General features: G+C 42.0%; 1 protein-coding gene across 8 annotated transcripts in view; it reads left to right on the top strand.

Moving 5' to 3' along the window:
- The window catches only part of LOC106606169 (exostosin-1a), a 126,335-nt gene extending 102,437 nt beyond the window's left edge, over positions 1-23,898 (top strand). The window contains exons 7-13 of one of the 8 annotated variants that reach the window (XM_082976006.1): positions 7,620-7,715; positions 9,106-9,195; positions 9,918-10,078; positions 13,984-14,155; positions 17,052-20,455; positions 20,516-22,153; positions 22,302-23,898. In XM_082976006.1, coding sequence (XP_082832132.1) covers positions 7,620-7,715; positions 9,106-9,195; positions 9,918-10,078; positions 13,984-14,155; positions 17,052-17,237 — 705 coding nt within the window. In that variant the 3' untranslated portion in view covers positions 17,238-20,455; positions 20,516-22,153; positions 22,302-23,898. Of the gene's footprint in view, positions 1-7,619; positions 7,716-9,105; positions 9,196-9,917; positions 10,079-13,268; positions 13,342-13,575; positions 13,685-13,983; positions 14,156-17,051; positions 20,456-20,515 lie in introns of those variants that run through there. The other 7 variants (XM_082976002.1, XM_082976003.1, XM_082976005.1 and 4 more) reach the window with 7 other exon arrangements.
- Positions 23,899-25,664: the final 1,766 nt, after the last annotated feature.

Raw genomic sequence — 25,664 nt, 5'->3', positions numbered from 1 at the left:
AACTCACATCTCAACACTGTGTCCAGGTAGACTAACTAACTCACATCTCAACACTGTGTCCAGGTAGACTAACTAACTCACATCTCAACACTGTGTCCAGGTAGACTAACTAACTCACATCTCAACACTGTGTCCAGGTAGACTAACTAACTCACATCTCAACACTGTGTCCAGGTAGACTAACTAACTCACATCTCAACACTGTGTCCAGGTAGACTATCTAACTCACATCTCAACACTGTGTCCAGGTAGACTAACTAACTCACATCTTAACACTGTGTCCAGGTAGACTAACTAACTCACATCTCAACACTGTGTCCAGGTAGACTAACTAACTCACATCTCAACACTGTGTCCAGGTAGACTAACTAACTCACATCTCAACACTGTGTCCAGGTAGACTAACTAACTCACATCTCAACACTGTCCAGGTAGACTAACTAACTCACATCTCAACACTGTGTCCAGGTAGACTATCTAACTCACATCTCAACACTGTGTCCAGGTAGACTATCTAACTCACATCTCAACACTGTGTCCAGGTAGACTGACTAACTCACATCTTAACACTGTGTCCAGGTAGACTAACTAACTCACATCTCAACACTGTGTCCAGGTAGACTATCTAACTCACATCTCAACACTGTGTCCAGGTAGACTAACTAACTCACATCTCAACACTGTGTCCAGGTAGACTGACTAACTCACATCTCAACACTGTGTCCAGGTAGACTATCTAACTCACATCTCAACACTGTGTCCAGGTAGACTAACTACCTCACATCTCAACACTGTGTCCAGGTAGACTAAATAACTCACATCTCAACACTGTGTCCAGGTAGACTAACTACCTCACATCTCAACACTGTGTCCAGGTAGACTATCTAACTCACATCTCAACACTGTGTCCAGGTAGACTAACTAACTCACATCTCAACACTGTGTCCAGGTAGACTAACTAACTCACATCTCAACACTGTGTCCAGGTAGACTAACTAACTCACATCTCAACACTGTGTCCAGGTAGACTAACTAACTCACATCTCAACACTGTCCAGGTAGACTAACTAACTCACATCTCAACACTGTGTCCAGGCAGACTATCTAACTCACATCTCAACACTGTGTCCAGGTAGACTAACTAACTCACATCTCAACACTGTGTCCAGGTAGACTAACTAACTCACATCTCAACACTGTGTCCAGGTAGACTGACTAACTCACATCTCAACACTGTGTCCAGGTAGACTAACTAACTCACATCTCAACACTGTGTCCAGGTAGACTGACTAACTCACATCTCAACACTGTGTCCAGGTAGACTAACTAACTCACATCTCAACACTGTGTCCAGGTAGACTATCTAACTCACATCTCAACACTGTGTTCAGGTAGACTATCTAACTCACATCTCAACACTGTGTCCAGGTAGACTAACTACCTCACATCTCAACACTGTGTCCAGGTAGACTAACTAACTCACATCTCAACACTGTGTCCAGGTAGACTAACTAACTCACATCTCAACACTGTGTCCAGGTAGACTATCTAACTCACATCTCAACACTGTGTCCAGGTAGACTATCTAACTCACATCTCAACACTGTGTCCAGGTAGACTGACTAACTCACATCTCAACACTGTGTCCAGGTAGACTGACTAACTCACATCTCAACACTGTGTCCAGGTAGACTAACTAACTCACATCTCAACACTGTGTCCAGGTAGACTAACTAACTCACATCTCAACACTGTGTCCAGGTAGACTATCTAACTCACATCTCAACACTGTGTCCAGGTAGACTAACTAACTCACATCTCAACACTGTGTCCAGGTAGACTAACTAACTCACATCTCAACACTGTGTCCAGGTAGACTAACTAACTCACATCTCAACACTGTGTCCAGGTAGACTATCTAACTCACATCTCAACACTGTGTCCAGGTAGACTAACTAACTCACATCTTAACACTGTGTCCAGGTAGACTAACTAACTCACATCTCAACACTGTGTCCAGGTAGACTAACTAACTCACATCTCAACACTGTGTCCAGGTAGACTGACTAACTCACATCTCAACACTGTGTCCAGGTAGACTATCTAACTCACATCTCAACACTGTGTCCAGGTAGACTAACTAACTCACATCTCAACACTGTGTCCAGGTAGACTAACTAACTCACATCTCAACACTGTGTCCAGGTAGACTAACTAACTCACATCTCAACACTGTGTCCAGGTAGACTAACTAACTCACATCACAACACTGTGTCCAGGTAGACTAACTAACTCACATCTCAACACTGTGTCCAGGTAGACTAACTAACTCACATCTCAACACTGTGTCCAGGTAGACTAACTAACTCACATCTCAACACTGTGTCCAGGTAGACTAACTAACTCACATCTCAACACTGTGTCCAGGTAGACTAACTAACTCACATCTCAACACTGTCCAGGTAGACTAACTAACTCACATCTCAACACTGTGTCCAGGTAGACTAACTCACATATCAACACTGTGTCCAGGTAGACTATCTAACTCACATCTCAACACTGTGTCCAGGTAGACTATCTAACTCACATCTCAACACTGTGTCCAGGTAGACTAACTTACTCACATCTCAACACTGTGTCCAGGTAGACTATCTAACTCACATCTCAACACTGTGTCCAGGTAGACTATCTAACTCACATCTCAACACTGTGTCCAGGTAGACTAACTAACTCACATCTCAACACTGTGTCCAGGTAGACTATCTAACTCACATCTCAACACTGTGTCCAGGTAGACTAACTAACTCACATCTCAACACTGTGTTCAGGTAGACTATCTAACTCACATCTCAACACTGTGTCCAGGTAGACTAACTAACTCACATCTCAACACTGTGTTCAGGTAGACTATCTAACTCACATCTCAACACTGTGTCCAGGTAGACTAACTAACTCACATCTCAACACTGTGTCCAGGTAGACTAACTAACTCACATCTCAACACTGTGTTCAGGTAGACTATCTAACTCACATCTCAACACTGTGTCCAGGTAGACTAACTAACTCACATCTCAACACTGTGTCCAGGTAGACTAACTAACTCACATCTCAACACTGTGTCCAGGTAGACTGACTAACTCACATCTCAACACTGTGTCCAGGTAGACTATCTAACTCACATCTCAACACTGTGTCCAGGTAGACTAACTACCTCACATCTCAACACTGTGTCCAGGTAGACTAAATAACTCACATCTCAACACTGTGTCCAGGTAGACTAACTAACTCACATCTCAACACTGTGTCCAGGTAGACTATCTAACTCACATCTCAACACTGTGTCCAGGTAGACTAACTAACTCACATCTCAACACTGTGTCCAGGTAGACTAACTAACTCACATCTCAACACTGTGTCCAGGTAGACTAACTAACTCACATCTCAACACTGTGTCCAGGTAGACTAACTAACTCACATCTCAACACTGTCCAGGTAGACTAACTAACTCACATCTCAACACTGTGTCCAGGTAGACTATCTAACTCACATCTCAACACTGTGTCCAGGTAGACTAACTAACTCACATCTCAACACTGTGTCCAGGTAGACTAACTAACTCACATCTCAACACTGTGTCCAGGTAGACTGACTAACTCACATCTCAACACTGTGTCCAGGTAGACTAACTAACTCACATCTCAACACTGTGTCCAGGTAGACTGACTAACTCACATCTCAACACTGTGTCCAGGTAGACTAACTAACTCACATCTCAACACTGTGTCCAGGTAGACTATCTAACTCACATCTCAACACTGTGTTCAGGTAGACTATCTAACTCACATCTCAACACTGTGTCCAGGTAGACTAACTACCTCACATCTCAACACTGTGTCCAGGTAGACTAACTAACTCACATCTCAACACTGTGTCCAGGTAGACTAACTAACTCACATCTCAACACTGTGTCCAGGTAGACTATCTAACTCACATCTCAACACTGTGTCCAGGTAGACTATCTAACTCACATCTCAACACTGTGTCCAGGTAGACTGACTAACTCACATCTCAACACTGTGTCCAGGTAGACTAACTAACTCACATCTCAACACTGTGTCCAGGTAGACTAACTAACTCACATCTCAACACTGTGTCCAGGTAGACTAACTAACTCACATCTCAACACTGTGTCCAGGTAGACTATCTAACTCACATCTCAACACTGTGTCCAGGTAGACTAACTAACTCACATCTCAACACTGTGTCCAGGTAGACTAACTAACTCACATCTCAACACTGTGTCCAGGTAGACTAACTAACTCACATCTCAACACTGTGTCCAGGTAGACTATCTAACTCACATCTCAACACTGTGTCCAGGTAGACTAACTAACTCACATCTTAACACTGTGTCCAGGTAGACTAACTAACTCACATCTCAACACTGTGTCCAGGTAGACTAACTAACTCACATCTCAACACTGTGTCCAGGTAGACTGACTAACTCACATCTCAACACTGTGTCCAGGTAGACTATCTAACTCACATCTCAACACTGTGTCCAGGTAGACTAACTAACTCACATCTCAACACTGTGTCCAAGTAGACTAACTAACTCACATCTCAACACTGTGTCCAGGTAGACTAACTAACTCACATCTCAACACTGTGTCCAGGTAGACTAACTAACTCACATCACAACACTGTGTCCAGGTAGACTAACTAACTCACATCTCAACACTGTGTCCAGGTAGACTAACTAACTCACATCTCAACACTGTGTCCAGGTAGACTAACTAACTCACATCTCAACACTGTGTCCAGGTAGACTAACTAACTCACATCTCAACACTGTGTCCAGGTAGACTAACTAACTCACATCTCAACACTGTCCAGGTAGACTAACTAACTCACATCTCAACACTGTGTCCAGGTAGACTAACTCACATATCAACACTGTGTCCAGGTAGACTATCTAACTCACATCTCAACACTGTGTCCAGGTAGACTATCTAACTCACATCTCAACACTGTGTCCAGGTAGACTAACTTACTCACATCTCAACACTGTGTCCAGGTAGACTATCTAACTCACATCTCAACACTGTGTCCAGGTAGACTATCTAACTCACATCTCAACACTGTGTCCAGGTAGACTAACTAACTCACATCTCAACACTGTGTCCAGGTAGACTATCTAACTCACATCTCAACACTGTGTCCAGGTAGACTAACTAACTCACATCTCAACACTGTGTCCAGGTAGACTAACTAACTCACATCTCAACACTGTGTTCAGGTAGACTATCTAACTCACATCTCAACACTGTGTCCAGGTAGACTAACTAACTCACATCTCAACACTGTGTCCAGGTAGACTAACTAACTCACATCTCAACACTGTGTCCAGGTAGACTAACTAACTCACATCTCAACACTGTGTCCAGGTAGACTAACTAACTCACATCTCAACACTGTGTCCAGGTAGACTATCTAACTCACATCTCAACACTGTGTCCAGGTAGACTATCAGTGTCAGTATTGTTTGTGTGCCCAGGTAACTCCCAACACCGCATGCCCATATGTGGTCATCATGAGTCATAGAATGAACCCAGAAATCCTTCAGCAACCTGACCTTGTAGAAAGTAGATTTTTGGCTCCTGGTGGCGGGTCGCCAAGTCTCAGTACTTTGTCTAGGTAACAGCTAGCGCCATGCTGTGTGTGGTCGGCATGAGTCATGGAATGAACCCAGAAATACAACTGCTTCTGCAACAAGAACCTTGTTATTTTGAGTTAGGTGTATAATTATATCTCTGTGTTGCACATGTCATGTTGTCACCCATATAGATTTCTTTATCAATGTGACATGAATGTGTGCTTTTATATCAGGTCATCATAATTCATATACAGTTGAAGTCGGGAAGTTTACATACACTTAGGTTGGAGTCATTAAAACTCGTTTTTCAACCACTCCACAAATTTCTTGTTAACAAACTATAGTTTTGGCAAGTCGGTTAGGACATCTACTTTGTGCATGACACAAGTAATTTGTCCAACAATTGTTTACAGACAGATTATTTCACTTATAATTCACTGTATCGCAATTCCAGTGGGTCAGAAGTTTACAGAAGTTGACTGTGCCTTTAAACAGTTTGGAAAATTCCAGAAAATTATGTCATGGCTTTAGAAGCTTCTGATAGGCTAATTGACATAATTTGAGTCAATTGGAGGTGTACCTGTGGATGTATTTCAAGACCTACCGTCAAGCTCAGTGTCTCTTTGCTTGACATCATGGGAAAATCAAAAGAAATCAGCCAAGACCTCAGAACAAAAATTGTAGACCTCCACAAGTCTGGGTCATCCTTGGGAGCAATTTCCAAATGCCTGAAGGTACCACATTCATCTGTACAAACAATAGTGCGCAAGTATAAACACCATGGGACCATGCAGTCGTCATACCACTCAGGAAGGAGACGCGTTCTGTCTCCTAGAGATGAATGTACTTTGGTGCAAAAAGTGCAAATCAATCCCAGAACAACAGCAAAGGACCTTGTGAAGATGTTGGAGTAAAGAGGTACAAAAGTATCTATATCCGCAGTAAAACGAGTCCTATATCGACATAACCTGAAAGGCCGCTCAGCAAGGAAGAAGCCACTGCTCCAAAACCGCCATAAAAAAGCCAGACTACGGTTTGCAACTGCACATGGGGACAAAGAGTGTACTTTTTGGAGAAATGTCCGCTGGTCTGATGAAACAAAAATAGAACTGTTTGGCCATAATGACCATCGTTATGTTTGGAGGAAAAGGGGGGAGGCTTGCAAGCCGAAGAACACCATCCCAACCGTGAAGCACGGGGGTGGCAGCATCATGTTGTGGGGGTGCTTTGCTGCAGGAGGGTCTGGTGCACGTCACAAAATAGATGGCATCATGAGGAGGGAAAATTATGTGCATATATTGAAGCAACATCTCAAGACATCAGTCAGGAAGTTAAAGCTTGGTCGCAAATGGGTCTTCCAAATGGACAATGACCTCAAGCATACTTCCAAAATTGTGGCAAAATGGCTTAAGGACAACAAAGTCAAGGTATTGGAGTGGCCATCACATAGCCCTGACCTCAATACTGTAGAAAAATAGTGGGCAGAACTGAAAAAGTGTTTGCGAGCAAGGAGGTCTACAAACCTGACTCAGTTACACCAGCTCTGTCAGGAGGAATGGGCCAAAATTCACCCAACTTATTGTGGGAAGCTTGTGGAAGGCTACCCGAAACGTTTGACCCAAGTTAAACAATTTAAGGCAATGCCACCAAATACTAATTGAGTGTATGTAAACTTCTGACCTACTGGGAATGTGATGAAAGAAATAAAAGCTGAAATAAATCATTCTCTCTATTATTATTCTGACATTTCACATTTTTTAAATAAAGTGGTGATCCTAACTGACCTAAAACAGGGATTTTTTACTAGGATTAAATGCCAGGAATTGTGAAAAACTGAGTTTAAATGTATTTGGCTAAGGTGTATGTAAACTTCCCACTTCAACTGTAATAGCTTTTGGTTATGATATAATCCATCCTAATGAAAACGTAATTTCATGTTTAAATGTATGTAATATTTTTCCAGGTGATAGTCCTATGGAACTGTGACAAGCCTCTCCCGGCCAAACACCGCTGGCCAGCCACCTCAGTACCTGTCCTGGTCATAGATGGGGAGAGCAAGGTGAGTCCTCAGTACCTGTCCTGGTCATAGATGGGGAGAGAAAGGTGAGTCCTCAGTACCTGTCCTGGTCATAGATGGGGAGAGCAAGGTGAGTCCTCAGTACCTGTCCTGGTCATAGATGGGGAGAGCAAGGTTAGTCCTCAGTACCTGTCCTGGTCATAGCTGGGGAGAGCAAGGTGAGTCCTCAGTACCTGTCCTGGTCATAGATGGGGAGAGCAAGGTGAGTCCTCAGTACCTGTCCTGGTCATAGATGGGGAGAGCAAGGTGAGTCCTCAGTACCTGTCCTGGTCATAGATGGGGAGAGCAAGGTGAGTCCTCAGTACCTGTCCTGGTCATAGATGGGGAGAGCAAGGTGAGTCCTCAGTACCTGTCCTGGTCATAGATGGGGAGAGCAAGGTTAGTCCTCTGTACCTGTCCTGGTCATAGCTGGGGAGAGCAAGGTGAGTCCTCAGTACCTGTCCTGGTCATAGATGGGGAGAGCAAAGTGAGTCCTCAGTACCTGTCCTGGTCATAGATGGGGAGAGCAAGGTGAGTCCTCTTCTCCTATAGCTTCATATACATCAATATGCTGATAGTTACAGAGAGAAGTTGAAATATAGCCCTGGTAAGCACATTCTAGTGACTTGTATTGATTGTTCTCAGATATGTAGTGACTTGTATTGATTGTTCTTAAATATCTAGTGACTTGTATTGATTGTTCTCAGATATGTAGTGACTTGTATTGATTGTTCTCAGATATCTAGTGACTTGTATTGATTGTTCCAAGATATCTAGTGACTTGTATTGATTGTTCCAAGATATCTAGTGACTTGTATTGATTGTTCTCAGATATGTAGTGACTTGTATTGATTGTTCTCAGATATCTAGTGACTTGTATTGATTGTTCCAAGATATCTAGTGATTTGTATTGATTGTTCTCAGATATCTAGTGATTTGTATTGATTGTTCTCAGATTTCTAGTGACTTGTATTGATTGTTCCAAGATATCTAGTGACTTGTATTGATTGTTCTCAGATATCTAGTGATTTGTATTGATTGTTCCAAGATATCTAGTGACTTGTATTGATTGTTCTAAGATATCTAGTGACTTGTTTTGATTGTCTAAGATATCTAGTGACTTGTATTAATTGTTCCAAGATATCTAGTGACTTGTATTGATTGTTCTCAGATATCTAGTGACTTGTATTGATTGTTCTCAGATATCTAGTGACTTGTATTGATTGTTCTTAGATGTCTAGTGACTTGTATTGATTGTTCTTAGATGTCTAGTGACTTGTATTGATTGTTCTGAGATATCTAGTGACTTGTATTGATTGTTCTCAGATATCTAGTCATTTGCATTGATTGTTGTTGCAGTGAAGAGCCCTACTGTTTGTTGCTATGTCTTCAGGTGATGAGCAGTCGTTTCCTGCCCTATGACACAATATCAACAGACGCTGTTCTGAGTCTGGACGAGGATACAGTTCTCTCTACTACTGAGGTGAGTTACTGCCAGTAGTTTATTACTGTATGTAACTAAAGGGGTACCACAAGGTTCTATTTTAGGCCCAGTTCTCAAATAAAATAAATCTAAGTTTATTTGTCACGTGCGCTGAATACAACAGCTCTAACCAATATTGCAAAAAAGGTATTAGGGGAACAATAGGTAGGTAAAAAGACAGGTAGCGAGGCTACATACAGACACCGGTTAGTCGGGCTGATTGAGGTAGTATGTACATTAGGATATGGTTAAAGTGACTATTTTAGTTTTTTACCTTTATTTAACTAGGCAAGTCGGTTAAGAACAAATTCTTATTTACAATGACGGCCTACCGGGGAGCAGTGGGTTAACTGTCTTGTTCAGGGGCAGAACGACAGATTTGTACCTTGTCAGCTCGGGGATTTGAACCTGCAACCTTTCGGTTGCTAGCCCAACGCTCTAACCACTAGGCTACCCTGCCGCTCCATATATGATGAACAGAGAGTAGCAGTAGCGTAAAAGAGGGGTTGGTGGGTGGGACACAATGCAGATAGCCCGGTGTTCACCATTTTATATAAATGACATGGGCAAAGCTATGAGAAAACGGCCAACTTCATCTATATATGCTGGATGCACTATCATAACAGATGAGCTGAAGCTGAACGGAAGGATTGCATCATATACTGTAGTTGTATAACGAGCAATAGGTGCTCAATGTCAACCACTCTCTCTCCCTTTTGCAGGTGGACTTTGCTTTCACGGTGTGGCAGAGTTTCCCAGAGAGGATTGTGGGATACCCGGCCAGGAGTCATTTCTGGGACAGCAACAAGGAGAGGTGGGGTTACACCTCCAAGTGGACCAACGACTACTCTATGGTCCTGACAGGAGCTGCAATATACCACAGGTGAGAAGAATCAGGTGTGTTAGATTAGGGCTGAAACAAAACGTGGCAGGTGGGTATTTAGCTCTCCAGGAGTAGGATCGGGCTTCCGTTGAGCCACAGCTTTGACTGTTTCATATCAAAACAGCTATAGGGGAGCTGAATGAACTCTGACTCGCAACTAATGTTACCTGTCCTCTAGATATTACCACTACCTGTCTTTACCTGGGGATATTACCACTACCTGGAGATATTACCACTGCCTGTCTTTACCTGGAGATATTACCACTACCTGTCTTTACCTGGAGATATTACCACTACCTGGAGATATTACCACTACCTGTCTTTACCTGGAGATATTACCACTACCTGTCTTTACCTGTAGATATTACCACTACCTGTCTTTACCTGGAGATATTACCACTACCTGTAGATATTACCACTACCTGGAGATATTACCACTACCTGTCTTTACCTGGAGATATTACCACTACCTGTCTTTACCTGGGGATATTACCACTACCTGTCTTTACCTGTAGATATCACCACTACCTGTAGATATTACCACTACCTGTCTTTACCTGGGGATATTACCACTACCTGTCTTTACCTGTAGATATCACCACTACCTGTAGATATTACCACTACCTGTCTTTACCTGTAGATATTACCACTACCTGGAGATATTACCACTACCTGTCTTTACCTGTAGATATTACCACTACCTGTCTTTACCTGGAGATATTACCACTACCTGTCTTTACCTGGAGATATTACCACTACCTGTCTTTACCTAGAGATATTACCACTACCTGTCTTTACCTGGGGATATTACCACTACCTGGAGATATTACCACTACCTGTCTTTACCTGGAGATATTACCACTACCTGTAGATATTACCACTACCTGTCTTTACCTGGAGATATTACCACTACCTGTCTTTACCTGTAGATATTACCACTACCTGTAGATATTACCACTACCTGTCTTTACCTGGAGATATTACCACTACCTGTAGATATTACCACTACCTGTCTTTACCTGGAGATATTACCACTACCTGTCTTTACCTGGAGATATTACCACTACCTGTCTTTACCTGGGGATATTACCACTACCTGGAGATATTACCACTACCTGTAGATATTACCACTACCTGTCTTTACCTGGAGATATTACCACTACCTGGAGATATTACCACTACCTGTCTTTACCTGGAGATATTACCACTACCTGTCTTTACCTGGAGATATTACCACTACCTGTCTTTACCTGGGGATATTACCACTACCTGTAGATATTACCGCTACCTGTCTTTACCTGGAGATATTACCACTACCTGTCTTTACCTGGAGATATTACCACTACCTGTCTTTACCTGGAGATATTACCACTACCTGGAGATATTACCACTACCTGTAGATATTACCACTACCTGGAGATATTACCACTACCTGTCTTTACCTGGAGATATTACCACTACCTGGAGATATTACCACTACCTGTCTTTACCTGTAGATATTACCACTACCTGTCTTTACCTGTAGATATTACCACTACCTGTATTTACCTGGAGATATTACCACTACCTGTCTTTACCTGGAGATATTACCACTACCTGTCTTTACCTGGAGATATTACCACTACCTGTCTTTACCTGTAGATATTACCACTACCTGTCTTTACCTGGAGATATTACCACTACCTGTAGATATTACCACTACCTGGAGATATTACCACTACCTGTCTTTACCTGGAGATATTACCACTACCTGTCTTTACCTGGGGATATTACCACTACCTGTCTTTACCTGTAGATATCACCACTACCTGTAGATATTACCACTACCTGGAGATATTACCACTACCTGTCTTTACCTGGAGATATTACCACTACCTGTCTTTACCTGTAGATATTACCACTACCTGGAGATATTACCACTACCTGTAGATATTACCACTACCTGGAGATATTACCACTACCTGGAGATATTACCACTACCTGTCTTTACCTGTAGATATTACCACTACCTGTCTTTACCTGTAGATATTACCACTACCTGTCTTTACCTGGAGATATTACCACTACCTGTCTTTACCTGGAGATATTACCACTACCTGTCTTTACCTAGAGATATTACCACTACCTGTCTTTACCTGGGGATATTACCACTACCTGGAGATATTACCACTACCTGTCTTTACCTGGAGATATTACCACTACCTGTAGATATTACCACTACCTGTCTTTACCTGGAGATATTACCACTACCTGTCTTTACCTGGAGATATTACCACTACCTGTAGATATTACCACTACCTGTCTTTACCTGGAGATATTACCACTAGCTGTCTTTACCTGGAGATATTACCACTACCTGGAGATATTACCACTACCTGTCTTTACCTGGAGATATTACCACTAGCTGTCTTTACCTGGAGATATTACCACTACTTGTCTTTACCTGGAGATATTACCACTACCTGTCTTTACCTGGAGATATTACCACTACCTGTCTTTACCTGGGGATATTACCACTACCTGGAGATATTACCACTACCTGGAGATATTACCACTACCTGTCTTTACCTGTAGATATTACCACTACCTGTCTTTACCTGTAGATATTACCACTACCTGTCTTTACCTGTAGATATTACCACTACCTGTCTTTACCTGGAGATATTACCACTACCTGTCTTTACCTGGAGATATTACCACTACCTGTCTTTACCTGGAGATATTACCACTACCTGTCTTTACCTGGGGATATTACCACTACCTGTAGATATTACCGCTACCTGTCTTTACCTGGAGAAATTACCACTACCTGTCTTTACCTGGAGATATTACCACTACCTGTCTTTGCCTGGAGATATTACCACTACCTGGAGATATTACCACTACCTGTAGATATTACCACTACCTGGAGATATTACCACTACCTGTCTTTACCTGGAGATATTACCACTACCTGGAGATATTACCACTACCTGTCTTTACCTGTAGATATTACCACTACCTGTCTTTACCTGTAGATATTACCACTACCTGTATTTACCTGGAGATATTACCACTACCTGTCTTTACCTGGAGATATTACCACTACCTGTCTTTACCTGGAGATATTACCACTACCTGGAGATATTACCACTACCTGTAGATATTACCACTACCTGTCTTTACCTGGAGATATTACCACTACCTGCAGATATTACCACTACCTGTCTTTACCTGTAGCTATTACCACTACCTGTCTTTACCTGTAGCTATTACCACTACTTGTCTTTACCTGGAGATATTACCACTACCTGTCTTTACCTGGAGATATTACCACTACCTGTCTTTACCTGTAGATATCACCACTACCTGTAGATATTACAACTACCTGTAGATATTACCACTACCTGGAGATATTACCACTACCCGTCTTTACCTGTAGATATTACCACTACCTGTAGATATTATCACTACCTGTAGATATTACCACTACCTGGAGATATTACCACTACCTGGAGATATTACCACTACCTGTACACCAGTTACCTGCCGGCCAGTCTGAGGGGCCTGGTGGACCAGCTGTCTAACTGTGAACCCTGACCTTAACCCTCCCGGTCTAACCCTAACCCTACCTGTACCTGTCTTTACCTGTAGATATTACCACTACCTGTACACCAGTTACCTGCCGGCTAGTCTGAGGGGCCTGGTGGACCAGCTGTCTAACTGTGAACCCTGACCTTAACCCTCCCGGTCTAACCCTAACCCTACCTGTACCTGTCTTTACCTGTAGATATTACCACTACCTGTACACCAGTTACCTGCCGGCTAGTCTGAGGGGCCTGGTGGACCAGCTGTCTAACTGTGAACCCTGACCTTAACCCTCCCGGTCTAACCCTAACCCTACCTGTACCTGTCTTTACCTGTAGATATTACCACTACCTGTACACGAGTTACCTGCCGGCTAGTCTGAGGGGCCTGGTGGACCAGCTGTCTAACTGTGAAGACATCCTGATGAACTTCCTGGTGTCAGCCGTCACCAAGCTGCCGCCCATCAAGGTCACCCAGAAGAAACAGTACAAAGAGACTATGATGGTACAGGTGAGGTCTTTGTGGTCTTTCTGTTTGGTCTGTTTAGGAACAACAGGAGATATTACTAGAGAGAATACTCAATGAGACATTCACAAGTAGTTTACACACACACACACACACATCCAACTACATTTTCAGATGCAGGGTCCAATTAAAATGTTATATATATATAAAAAGGAATCACAATACCTGCACATTGAATTTGAGCCTTCTCAGGAACAACTCTGGCTTTGAGTCCCTGGCTGCTGTACCATATCTGTAGGGGAAATGTTGATAAAGATTATTCTTTATTCATTTCCCATTTCTCAGGAAATGCACAGGAAGTGCCGTGGCTTTTTCATGTTATTTTTTTTTATTTCCTTAATGTTCCTGATGTCTTCAACAGACGCCACACGTTCCACCATCCGTTGTTATAGATGTTTCTTATTGTTGCATAAATATATTTTGGGTTTCTGGCCTGAAACAAATAAACAAACCAATAAACAAACCAATAACTACAGTAAAACCATCAACTGAAACAATAAACAAACCAATAACTACAGTAAAACCATCAACTGAAACAATAAACAAACCAATAACTACAGTAAAACCATCAACTGAAACAATAAACAAACCAATAACTACAGTAAAACCATCAACTGAAACAATAAACAAACCAATAACTACAGTAAAACCATCAACTGAAACAATAAACAAACCAATAACTACAGTAAAACCATCAACTGAAACAATAAACAAACCAATAACTACAGTAAAACCATCAACTGAAACAATAAACAAACCAATAACTACAGTAAAACCATCAACTGAAACAATAAACAAACCAATAACTACAGTAAAACCATCAACTGAAACAATAAACAAACCAATAACTACAGTAAAACCATCAACTGAAACAATAAACAAACCAATAACTACAGTAAAACCATCAACTGAAACAATAAACAAACCAATAACTACAGTAAAACCATCAACTGAAACAATAAACAAACCAATAACTACAGTAAAACCATCAACTGAAACAATAAACAAACCAATAACTACAGTAAAACCATCAACTGAAACAATAACTACAGTAAAACCATCAACTGAAACAATAAACAAACCAATAACTACAGTAAAACCATCAACTGAAACAATAAACAAACCAATAACTACAGTAAAACCATCAACTGAAACAATAAACAAACCAATAACTACAGTAAAACCATCAACTGAAACAATAAACAAACCAATAACTACAGTAAAACCATCAACTGAAACAATAAACAAACCAATAACTACAGTAAAACCATCAACTGAAACAATAAACAAACCAATAACTACAGTAAAACCATCAACTGAAACAATAAACAAACCAATAACTACAGTAAAACCATCAACTGAAACAATAAACAAACCAATAACTACAGTAAAACCATCAACTGAAACAATAAACAAACCAATAACTACAGTAAAACCATCAACTGAAACAATAAACAAACCAATAACTACAGTAAAACCATCAACTGAAACAATAAACAAACCAATAACTACAGTAAAACCATCAACTGAAACAATAAACAAACCAATAACTACAGTAAAACCATCAACTGAAACAATAAACAAACCAATAACTACAGTAAAACCATCAACTGAAACAATAAACAAACCAATAACTACAGTAAAACCATCAACTGAAACAATAACTACAGTAAAACCATCAACTGAAACAATAAACAAACCAATAACTACAGTAAAACCATCAACTGAAACAATAAACAAACCAATAACTACAGTAAAACCATCAACTGAAACAATAAACAAACCAATATCTACAGTAAAACCATCAACTGAAACAATAAACAAACCAATAACTACAGTAAAACCATCAACTGAAACAATAAACAAACCAATAACTACAGTAAAACCATCAACTGAAACAATAAACAAACCAATAACTACAGTAAAACCATCAACTGAAACAATAAACAAACCAATAACTACAGTAAAACCATCAACTGAAACAATAAACAAACCAATAACTACAGTAAAACCATCAACTGAAACAATAAACAAACCAATAACTACAGTAAAACCATCAACTGAAACAATAAACAAACCAATAACTACAGTAAAACCATCAACTGAAACAATAAACAAACCAATAACTACAGTAAAACCATCAACTGAAACAATAAACAAACCAATAACTACAGTAAAACCATCAACTGAAACAATAAACAAACCAATAACTACAGTAAAACCATCAACTGAAACAATAAACAAACCAATAACTACAGTAAAACCATCAACTGAAACAATAAACAAACCAATAACTACAGTAAAACCATCAACTGAAACAATAAACAAACCAATAACTACAGTAAAACCATCAACTGAAACAATAAACAAACCAATAACTACAGTAAAACCATCAACTGAAACAATAAACAAACCAATAACTACAGTAAAACCATCAACTGAAACAATAAACAAACCAATAACTACAGTAAAACCATCAACTGAAACAATAAACAAACCAATAACTACAGTAAAACCATCAACTGAAACAATAAACAAACCAATAACTACAGTAAAACCATCAACTGAAACAATAAACAAACCAATAACTACAGTAAAACCATCAACTGAAACAATAAACAAACCAATAACTACAGTAAAACCATCAACTGAAACAATAAACAAACCAATAACTACAGTAAAACCATCAACTGAAACAATAAACAAACCAATAACTACAGTAAAACCATCAACTGAAACAATAAACAAACCAATAACTACAGTAAAACCATCAACTGAAACAATAAACAAACCAATAACTACAGTAAAACCATCAACTTTAACTGGTATCATTATTAATCCATCATTACTAATATCTCTGTCTCTCTCTCTCTCCCTGCAGACCTCCAGAGCGTCTCGGTGGGCCGACCCAGACCACTTTGCCCAGCGACAGAGCTGCATGAATAAGTTTGCCAGCTGGTTTGGCAGCATGCCCCTGGTGCACTCTAATATGCGCCTGGACCCGGTGTTGTTTAAAGACCAGGTGTCCATACTGAGGAAGAAATACAAGGACATAGAGAGACTATAACCAGCCTGATCCCCTCTGTCTCCATACTGAGGAAGAAATACAAGGACATAGAGAGACTATAACCAGCCTGATCCCCTCTGTCTCCATGGTGGAGTGTAGAGGGACAGAGAGAGACTAGAACCAGCCTGATCCTCTGTGTCTCCATGGTGGAGTGGAGAGAGACTATAACCAGCCTGATCCTCTCTGTCTCCATGGTGGAGTGGAGAGAGACTATAACCAGCCTGATCTCCTCTGTCTCCATGGTGGAGTGTAGAGGGACAGAGAGAGACTATAACCAGCCTGATCCTCTCTGTCTCCATGGTGGAGTGGAGAGGGACAGAGAGAGACTAGAACCAGCCTGATCCCCTCTGTCTCCATGGTGGAGTGTAGAGGGACAGAGAGAGACTATAACCAGCCTGATCCTCTCTGTCTCCATGGTGGAGTGGAGAGGGACAGAGAGAGACTATAACCAGCCTGATCCTCTCTGTCTCCATGGTGGAGTGGAGAGGGACAGAGAGAGACTATAACCAGCCTGATCTCCTCTGTCTCCATGGTGGAGTGTAGAGGGACAGAGAGAGACTATAACCAGCCTGATCTCCTCTGTCTCCATGGTGGAGTGGAGAGAGACTAGAACCAGAGAGAAGGGATGAACAGGGGAAGAAAAGAGAGGAGGAGAGGAGGAGAGGACAGGGCTGTGGAGCCAGGACCCCACGGTCGACCCTCCCAGAGAGAAGGGAAGAACAGAGAGGAGGAGAGGAGGAGAGGACAGGGCTGTGGAGCCAGGACCCCACGGTCGACCCTCCCAGAGAGAAGGGAAGAACAGAGAGGAGGAGAGGAGGAGAGGACAGGGCTGTGGAGCCAGGACCCCACGGTCGACCCTCCCAGAGAGAAGGGAAGAACAGAGAGGAGGAGAGGACAGGGCTGTGGAGCCAGGACCCCACGGTCGACCCTCCCAGAGAGAAGGGAAGAACAGAGAGGAGGAGAGGACAGGGCTGTGGAGCCAGGACCCCACGGTCGACCCTCCCAGAGAGAAGGGAAGAACAGAGAGGAGGAGAGGACAGGGCTGTGGAGCCAGGACCCCACGGTCGACCCTCCCAGAGAGAAGGGAAGAACAGAGAGGAGGAGAGGACAGGGCTGTGGAGCCAGGACCCCACGGTCGACCCTCCCAGAGAGAAGGGAAGAACAGAGAGGAGGAGAGGACAGGGCTGCGTCTTCCACTCTCCATCTTTGTACGCTGTTGCTAACGGTGGTAACCGTGACAACCCCGGCTGTATTTGGTAGGAGCTGTACACAGACAGAAAACTAGTTCATGGACGTCTGGGGGGGACTTTGTTGTAGAACTTTCTACATGACTATGGACAGAGGAGGTCCATGACTGATGAAGTCTCCTCAGAGCCAACACAACGCCGTTCTAGTCAAGGAGAGTCCATGCTGCAGTCCTAACTATGGTCTACCAGTAAACCGTCTAGCAGTGGGAAATCTCTCCCACCCTTCTCCAACCTGATAAAACCCTACAATGAAAGCCAAGGAGGAGTAATTCTTTACTTATAGAAGCTAACCATCTGTTCTGTTCGGTTCTAAACACTATGCACAGGTTCAACAGAATTGCTGCCAGAATCTGAAAAGTACTATTTTGCTGTGTTTTTAGTTAGCTTTTATAGTGAACGATGAATGGCCGGCCTTACTGTCTGTACTGTGTCCAGCCTTGGGTGGGTGAGGAGGGTAGGGGGTCTGTGTTTTCCTGCTGTAAAAGGCTAAGGGTACAGAGATCAACCCACAGAACTGACAGTTCACTGTATCTCCAGGTATGACTAACTTTATGGTTGTTGTGATCTGGTTGTGATCTCTCACAAAAAAATATCTTTGAGTGTCTGACTGAAGTACAATGAATCTTGCCCTTTGCCCTCATCATCCTTATCCCTTATAGCAATATTGATCCATCTGCATTGAAAGGTTTTAACAGTTGAGTTTCATGTTGATCCATCTGCATTGAAAGGTTTTAACAGTTGAGTTTCATATTGATCCATCTGCATTGAAAGGTTTTAACAGTTGAGTTTCATATTGATCCATCTGCATTGAAAGGTTTTAACAGTTGAGTTTCATATTGATCCATCTGCATTGAAAGGTTTTAACAGTTGAGTTTCATATTGATCCATCTGCATTGAAAGGTTTTAACAGTTGAGTTTCATATTGATCCATCTGCATTGAAAGGTTTTAACAGTTGAGTTTCATATTGATCCATCTGCATTGAAAGGTTTTAACAGTTGAGTTTCATATTGATCCATCTGCATTGAAAGGTTTAGCAGTTGAGTTTCCCTTATTTATTCCCTGTTCCACGTTCTTCCCCTCACAATTTATTCCCAGTTCCACGTTCTTCCCCTCACAATTTATTCCCTGTTCCACGTTCTTCCCCTCACAATTTATTCCCTGTTCCACGTTCTCCCCCTCACAATTTATTCCCTGTTCCACGTTCTCCCCCTCACAATTTATTCCCAGTTCTATGTTCTCCCCCTCACAATTTATTCCCTGTTCCATGTTCTTCCCCTCACAATTAATTCCGTTTCACGTTCTTCCCCTCACAATTTATTCCCTGTTCCACGTTCTTTCCCTCACAATTTATTCCCTGTTCCACGTTCTTCCCCTCACAATTTATTCCCTGTTCCACGTTCTCCCCCTCACAATTTATTCCCAGTTCCATGTTCTCCCCCTCACAATTTATTCCCTGTTCCACGTTCTTCCCCTCACAATTTATTCCCAGTTCCACGTTCTTCCCCTCACAATTTATTCCCTTTTCCACGTTCTTCCCCTCACAATTTATTCCCTGTTCCACGTTCTTCCACTCACAAGACCCGGTGAACCACTATGATAACAATATATACTATCTAACACACCCTTTTATGCATAGACACATACATTTTACTTCTGGGTGGTCCCAGGAATCGAACCCACTATCAAAACTAACACCCATATCACCTGTTTTGACCAATAAAGGCTCTTCTTTGACCATCTTCAGCTCTCATTCACATTAACATGATCAGATGTTAGAATCATCTTTAGAGTTAAAGGGACACTAAGGGGATTTTGGAAACTACTGACCCAGAATCAGATGAGGTCCTTTATCTACTGACCCAGAGTCAGATGAGGTCCTTTATCTACTGACCCAGAGTCAGATGAGATCCTTTATCTACTGACCCAGAGTCAGATGAGGTCCTTTATCTACTGACCCAGAGTCAGATGAGGTCCTTTATCTACTGACCCAGAGTCAGATGAATCCCTTTACTGACCCAGAGTCAGATGAGGTCCTTTATCTACTGACCCAGAGTCAGATGAGGTCCTTTATCTACTGACCCAGAGTCAGATGAGGCCCTTTATCTACTGACCCAGAGTCAGATGAGGTCCTTTATCTACTGACCCAGAGTCAGATGAGGTCCTTTATCTACTGACCCAGAGTCAGATGAGATCCTTTATCTACTGACCCAGAGTCAGATGAGATCCTTTATCTACTGACCCAGAGTCAGATGAGGTCCTTTATCTACTGACCCAGAGTCAGATGAGATCCTTTATCTACTGACCCAGAGTCAGATGAGGTCCTTTATCTACTGACCCAGAATCAGATGAGGTCCTTTATCTACTGACCCAGAGTCAGATGAGGTCCTTTATCTACTGACCCAGAGTCAGATGAGATCCTTTATCTGCTGACCCAGAGTCAGATGAGGTCCTTTATCTACTGACCCAGAGTCAGATGAGGTCCTTTATCTACTGACCCAGAGTCAGATGAGGTCCTTTATCTACTGACCCAGAGTCAGATGAGGTCCTTTATCTACTGACCCAGAGTCAGATGAGGTCCTTTATCTACTGACCCAGAGTCAGATGAGGTCCTTTATCTGCTGACCCAGAGTCAGATGAATCCCTTTATCTACTGACCCAGAGTCAGATGAGGTCCTTTATCTACTGACCCAGAGTCAGATGAGACCTTTTATCTGCTGACCCAGAGTCAGATGAGGTCCTTTATCTACTGACCCAGAATCAGATGAGGCCCTTTATCTACTGACCCAGAGTCAGATGAGGTCCTTTATCTACTGACCCAGAATCAGATGAGGTCCTTTATCTACTGACCCAGAGTCAGATGAGACCTTTTATCTGCTGACCCAGAGTCAGATGAGGTCCTTTATCTACTGACCCAGAGTCAGATGAGGTCCTTTATCTACTGACCCAGAGTCAGATGAGGTCCTTTATCTACTGACCCAGAGTCAGATGAGGTCCTTTATCTACTGACCCAGAGTCAGATGAGGTCCTTTATCTACTGACCCAGAGTCAGATGAGGTCCTTTATCTACTGACCCAGAGTCAGATGAGGTCCTTTATCTACTGACCCAGAGTCAGATGAGGTCCTTTATCTACTGACCCAGAGTCAGATGAGGTCCTTTATCTACTGACCCAGAGTCAGATGAGGTCCTTTATCTACTGACCCAGAGTCAGATGAGGTCCTTTATCTGCTGACCCAGAGTCAGATGAGATCCTTTATCTACTGACCCAGAGTCAGATGAGGTCCTTTATCTACTGACCCAGAGTCAGATGAACTCGTAGATTCCATCTTTATGTCTCTGTGATCAGTATGAAGGAAGTTAAGAGGTAGTTCCGTGAGCCAATGCTAATTAGCATTAGCGCAATGAATGGAAGTCTATGGGTATCTGCTAGCATGCTAGCAGGGACATGGCTAGTGTTTATTTGAACAGGTACTTATCTGAGGGAGCGCTGTACATATATATAGATTCATTATTAACATGGCATTTCTCTTATTGTGCCAACAGTTCAATGTTTTAATGTTCAATGATTTCACATCCCGAGAATGTTCCCTTGTTTTGATAAGAGAACAGTCCCCCCTTCCATTTGTAGGTGAGGGCTGTGTGACTGTAGGTGAGGGCTGTGTGACTGTAGGTGAGGGCTGTGTGACTGTATGGTGAGGGCTGTGTGACTGTATGGTGAGGGCTGTGTGACTGTAGGTGAGGGCTGTGTGGCTGTAGGTGAGGGCTGTGTGACTGTAGGTGAGGGCTGTGTGACTGTATGGTGAGGGCTGTGTGACTAGGTGAGGGCTGTGTGACTGTAGGTGAGGGCTGTGTGACTGTAGGTGAGGGCTGTGTGACTGTATGGTGAGGGCTGTGTGACTAGGTGAGGGCTGTGTGACTGTAGGTGAGGGCTGTGTGACTGTAGGTGAGGGCTGTGTGACTGTAGGTGAGGGCTGTGTGGCTGTAGGTGAGGGCTGTGTGACTGTAGGTGAGGGCTGTGTGACTGTATGGTGAGGGCTGTGTGACTAGGTGAGGGCTGTGTGACTGTAGGTGAGGGCTGTGTGGCTGTAGGTGAGGGCTGTGTGACTGTAGGTGAGGGCTGTGTGACTGTATGGTGAGGGCTGTGTGACTAGGTGAGGGCTGTGTGACTGTAGGTGAGGGCTGTGTGACTGTAGGTGAGGGCTGTGTGACTGTAGTTGAAGGCTGTGTGACTGTATGGTAAGGGCTGTGTGACTGTAGGTGAGAGCTGTGTGATTATATGGTGTGTGACTGTGTAGTGTGACTGTGTGGTGTGACAGCAGAATAACTGCTTGGTGGTCTCTGTAGTGTGACTGTGTGAGGGCTGTGTGTCACTAGGTGTGACTGTGTGAGGTGTGACTGTACAGTCCAGGATGTAGCCCACTAGCTCTGGTCCAGGGCATTAGTGCTGCTCTCTAACACTGAGCCTCCTGAACAGGCTGCACTAACACCCTGGACCAGAGCTAGTGGGCAACGTGACAGACAACAGATGAGATATCTCAGCATTAATAGATTCACATGGTGGGTGGGTGGGTGGGTGGGTGGGTGTGTGTGTGTGTGTGTGTGTGTGTGTGTGTGTGTGTGTGTGTGTGTGTGTGTGTGTGTGTGTGTGTGTGTGTGTGTGTGTGTGTGTGTGTGTGTGTGTGTCAGAACCCTATGGGTTAATTCTCATGGTACAATATGTGTTTGAACGGAAATCTAATCTCTCTCTGATCCTATTCTCATTCTGGTTGCATCCCAAATGGAACCCTATTCCCTATGGGCCCTATTCCCTATGGGCCCTGGTCTAAAGTAGTGCACTATAAAGGGAATCGGGTGACATTTGGGATGCAAGCCTCTGATTCCCCCTGTTGCTGTTCTAGGATGAAATGAATGTGCCTTTTAAAGAAAGCCGTTTCAGAATGATTGTATTGTTGCCTTTAACAGAGGACTTCCCATTTCAGTGAAGATCTCTCTGTGTCCCAGTAACACTGACCTGTACAGTAGCCGTTGTCTAGGTGACCTTATTGTCTAACACTGGACGTGACTACATCTGATCTGTAACAGACAGTCCTGCCTTTGTTTAGTAGGAACATAACAGAGCCTCTGTCGGGTTCAGTCACAGCCTGATCCCAGATCTGTTTGTACTGTCTTGCCAACTCCTGTTATGGTCATTGTAGCGCAGCACAAACTGATCTGGGACCAGGTGAATTCAGACACCTATGTTTGGTATTTTTTATCAGACTGATTTTCTGTTTCGCTACTTTTCTTTCTGCCTGTTCTCTTCCTCTACCCTCGTAATTACTGACACCATTTTAAGGAGATCAAGATTCAAATAGAAAAATCAACATTTTGTAAAGCGATTTTATAAAAAAAATAATAAAAAAAACATTTGATATATTTGTTGTCATGTGTTGTTGTGTTTTAAATCTGTTCAAACTATAGGCCTGGACTCTGTCCTACCTGCCATAGGAGGCCAAAGTTCCACCCCCCTAACTGCTCTTCACACACTTAGAGAGGCTAATACCTCTACACAGATACATAACAGTAGTTATAATTACACTTAGAGAGGCTAATACCTCTACACAGATACATAACAGTAGTTATAATCACACTTAGAGAGGCTAATACCGCTACACAGATACATAACAGTAGTTATAATCACACTTAGAGAGGCTAATACCTCTACACAGATACATAACAGTAGTTATAATTACACTTAGAGAGGCTAATACCTCTACACAGATACATAACAGTAGTTATAATTACACTTAGAGAGGCTAATACCTCTACACAGATACATAACAGTAGTTATAATCACACTTAGAGAGGCTAATACCTCTACACAGATACATAACAGTAGTTATAATTACACTTAGAGAGGCTAATACCTCTACACAGATACATAACAGTAGTTATAATTACACTTAGAGAGGCTAATACCTCTACACAGATACATAACAGTAGTTATAATTACACTTAGAGAGGCTAATACCTCTACACAGATACATAACAGTAGTTATAATCACACTTAGAGAGGCTAATACCTCTACACAGATACATAACAGTAGTTATAATCACACTTAGAGAGGCTAATACCGCTACACAGATACATAACAGTAGTTATAATCACACTTAGAGAGGCTAATACCTCTACACAGATACATAACAGTAGTTATAATTACACTTAGAGAGGCTAATACCTCTACACAGATACATAACAGTAGTTATAATCACACTTAGAGAGGCTAATACCTCTACACAGATACATAACAGTAGTTATAATTACACTTAGAGAGGCTAATACCGCTACACAGATACATAACAGTAGTTATAATTACACTTAGAGAGGCTAATACCTCTACACAGATACATAACAGTAGTTATAATTACACTTAGAGAGGCTAATACCGCTACACAGATACATAACAGTAGTTATAATTACACTTAGAGAGGCTAATACCTCTACACAGATACATAACAGTAGTTATAATTACACTTAGAGAGGCTAATACCGCTACACAGATACATAACAGTAGTTATAATTACACTTAGAGAGGCTAATACCTCTACACAGATACATAACAGTAGTTATAATTACACTTAGAGAGGCTAATACCTCTACACAGATACATAACAGTAGTTATAATCACACTTAGAGAGGCTAATACCTCTACACAGATACATAACAGTAGTTATAATCACACTTAGAGAGGCTAATACCTCTACACAGATACATAACAGTAGTTATAATTACACTTAGAGAGGCTAATACCGCTACACAGATACATAACAGTAGTTATAATTACACTTAGAGAGGCTAATACCTCTACACAGATACATAACAGTAGTTATAATTACACTTAGAGAGGCTAATACCTCTACACAGATACATAACAGTAGTTATAATTACACTTAGAGAGGCTAATACCTCTACACAGATACATAACAGTAGTTATAATCACACTTAGAGAGGCTAATACCTCTACACAGATACATAACAGTAGTTATAATTACACTTAGAGAGGCTAATACCGCTACACAGATACATAACAGTAGTTATAATTACACTTAGAGAGGCTAATACCTCTACACAGATACATAACAGTAGTTATAATTACACTTAGAGAGGCTAATACCTCTACACAGATACATAACAGTAGTTA

This window comes from Salmo salar, chromosome 05, assembly GCF_965601325.2.
Source record: "Salmo salar chromosome 05, fSalSal1, whole genome shotgun sequence".
Lineage (NCBI taxonomy): Eukaryota > Metazoa > Chordata > Actinopteri > Salmoniformes > Salmonidae > Salmo > Salmo salar.
Note: the sequence above shows the minus strand (reverse complement) of the source record. Positions and strands in the feature narration are given on the sequence as shown.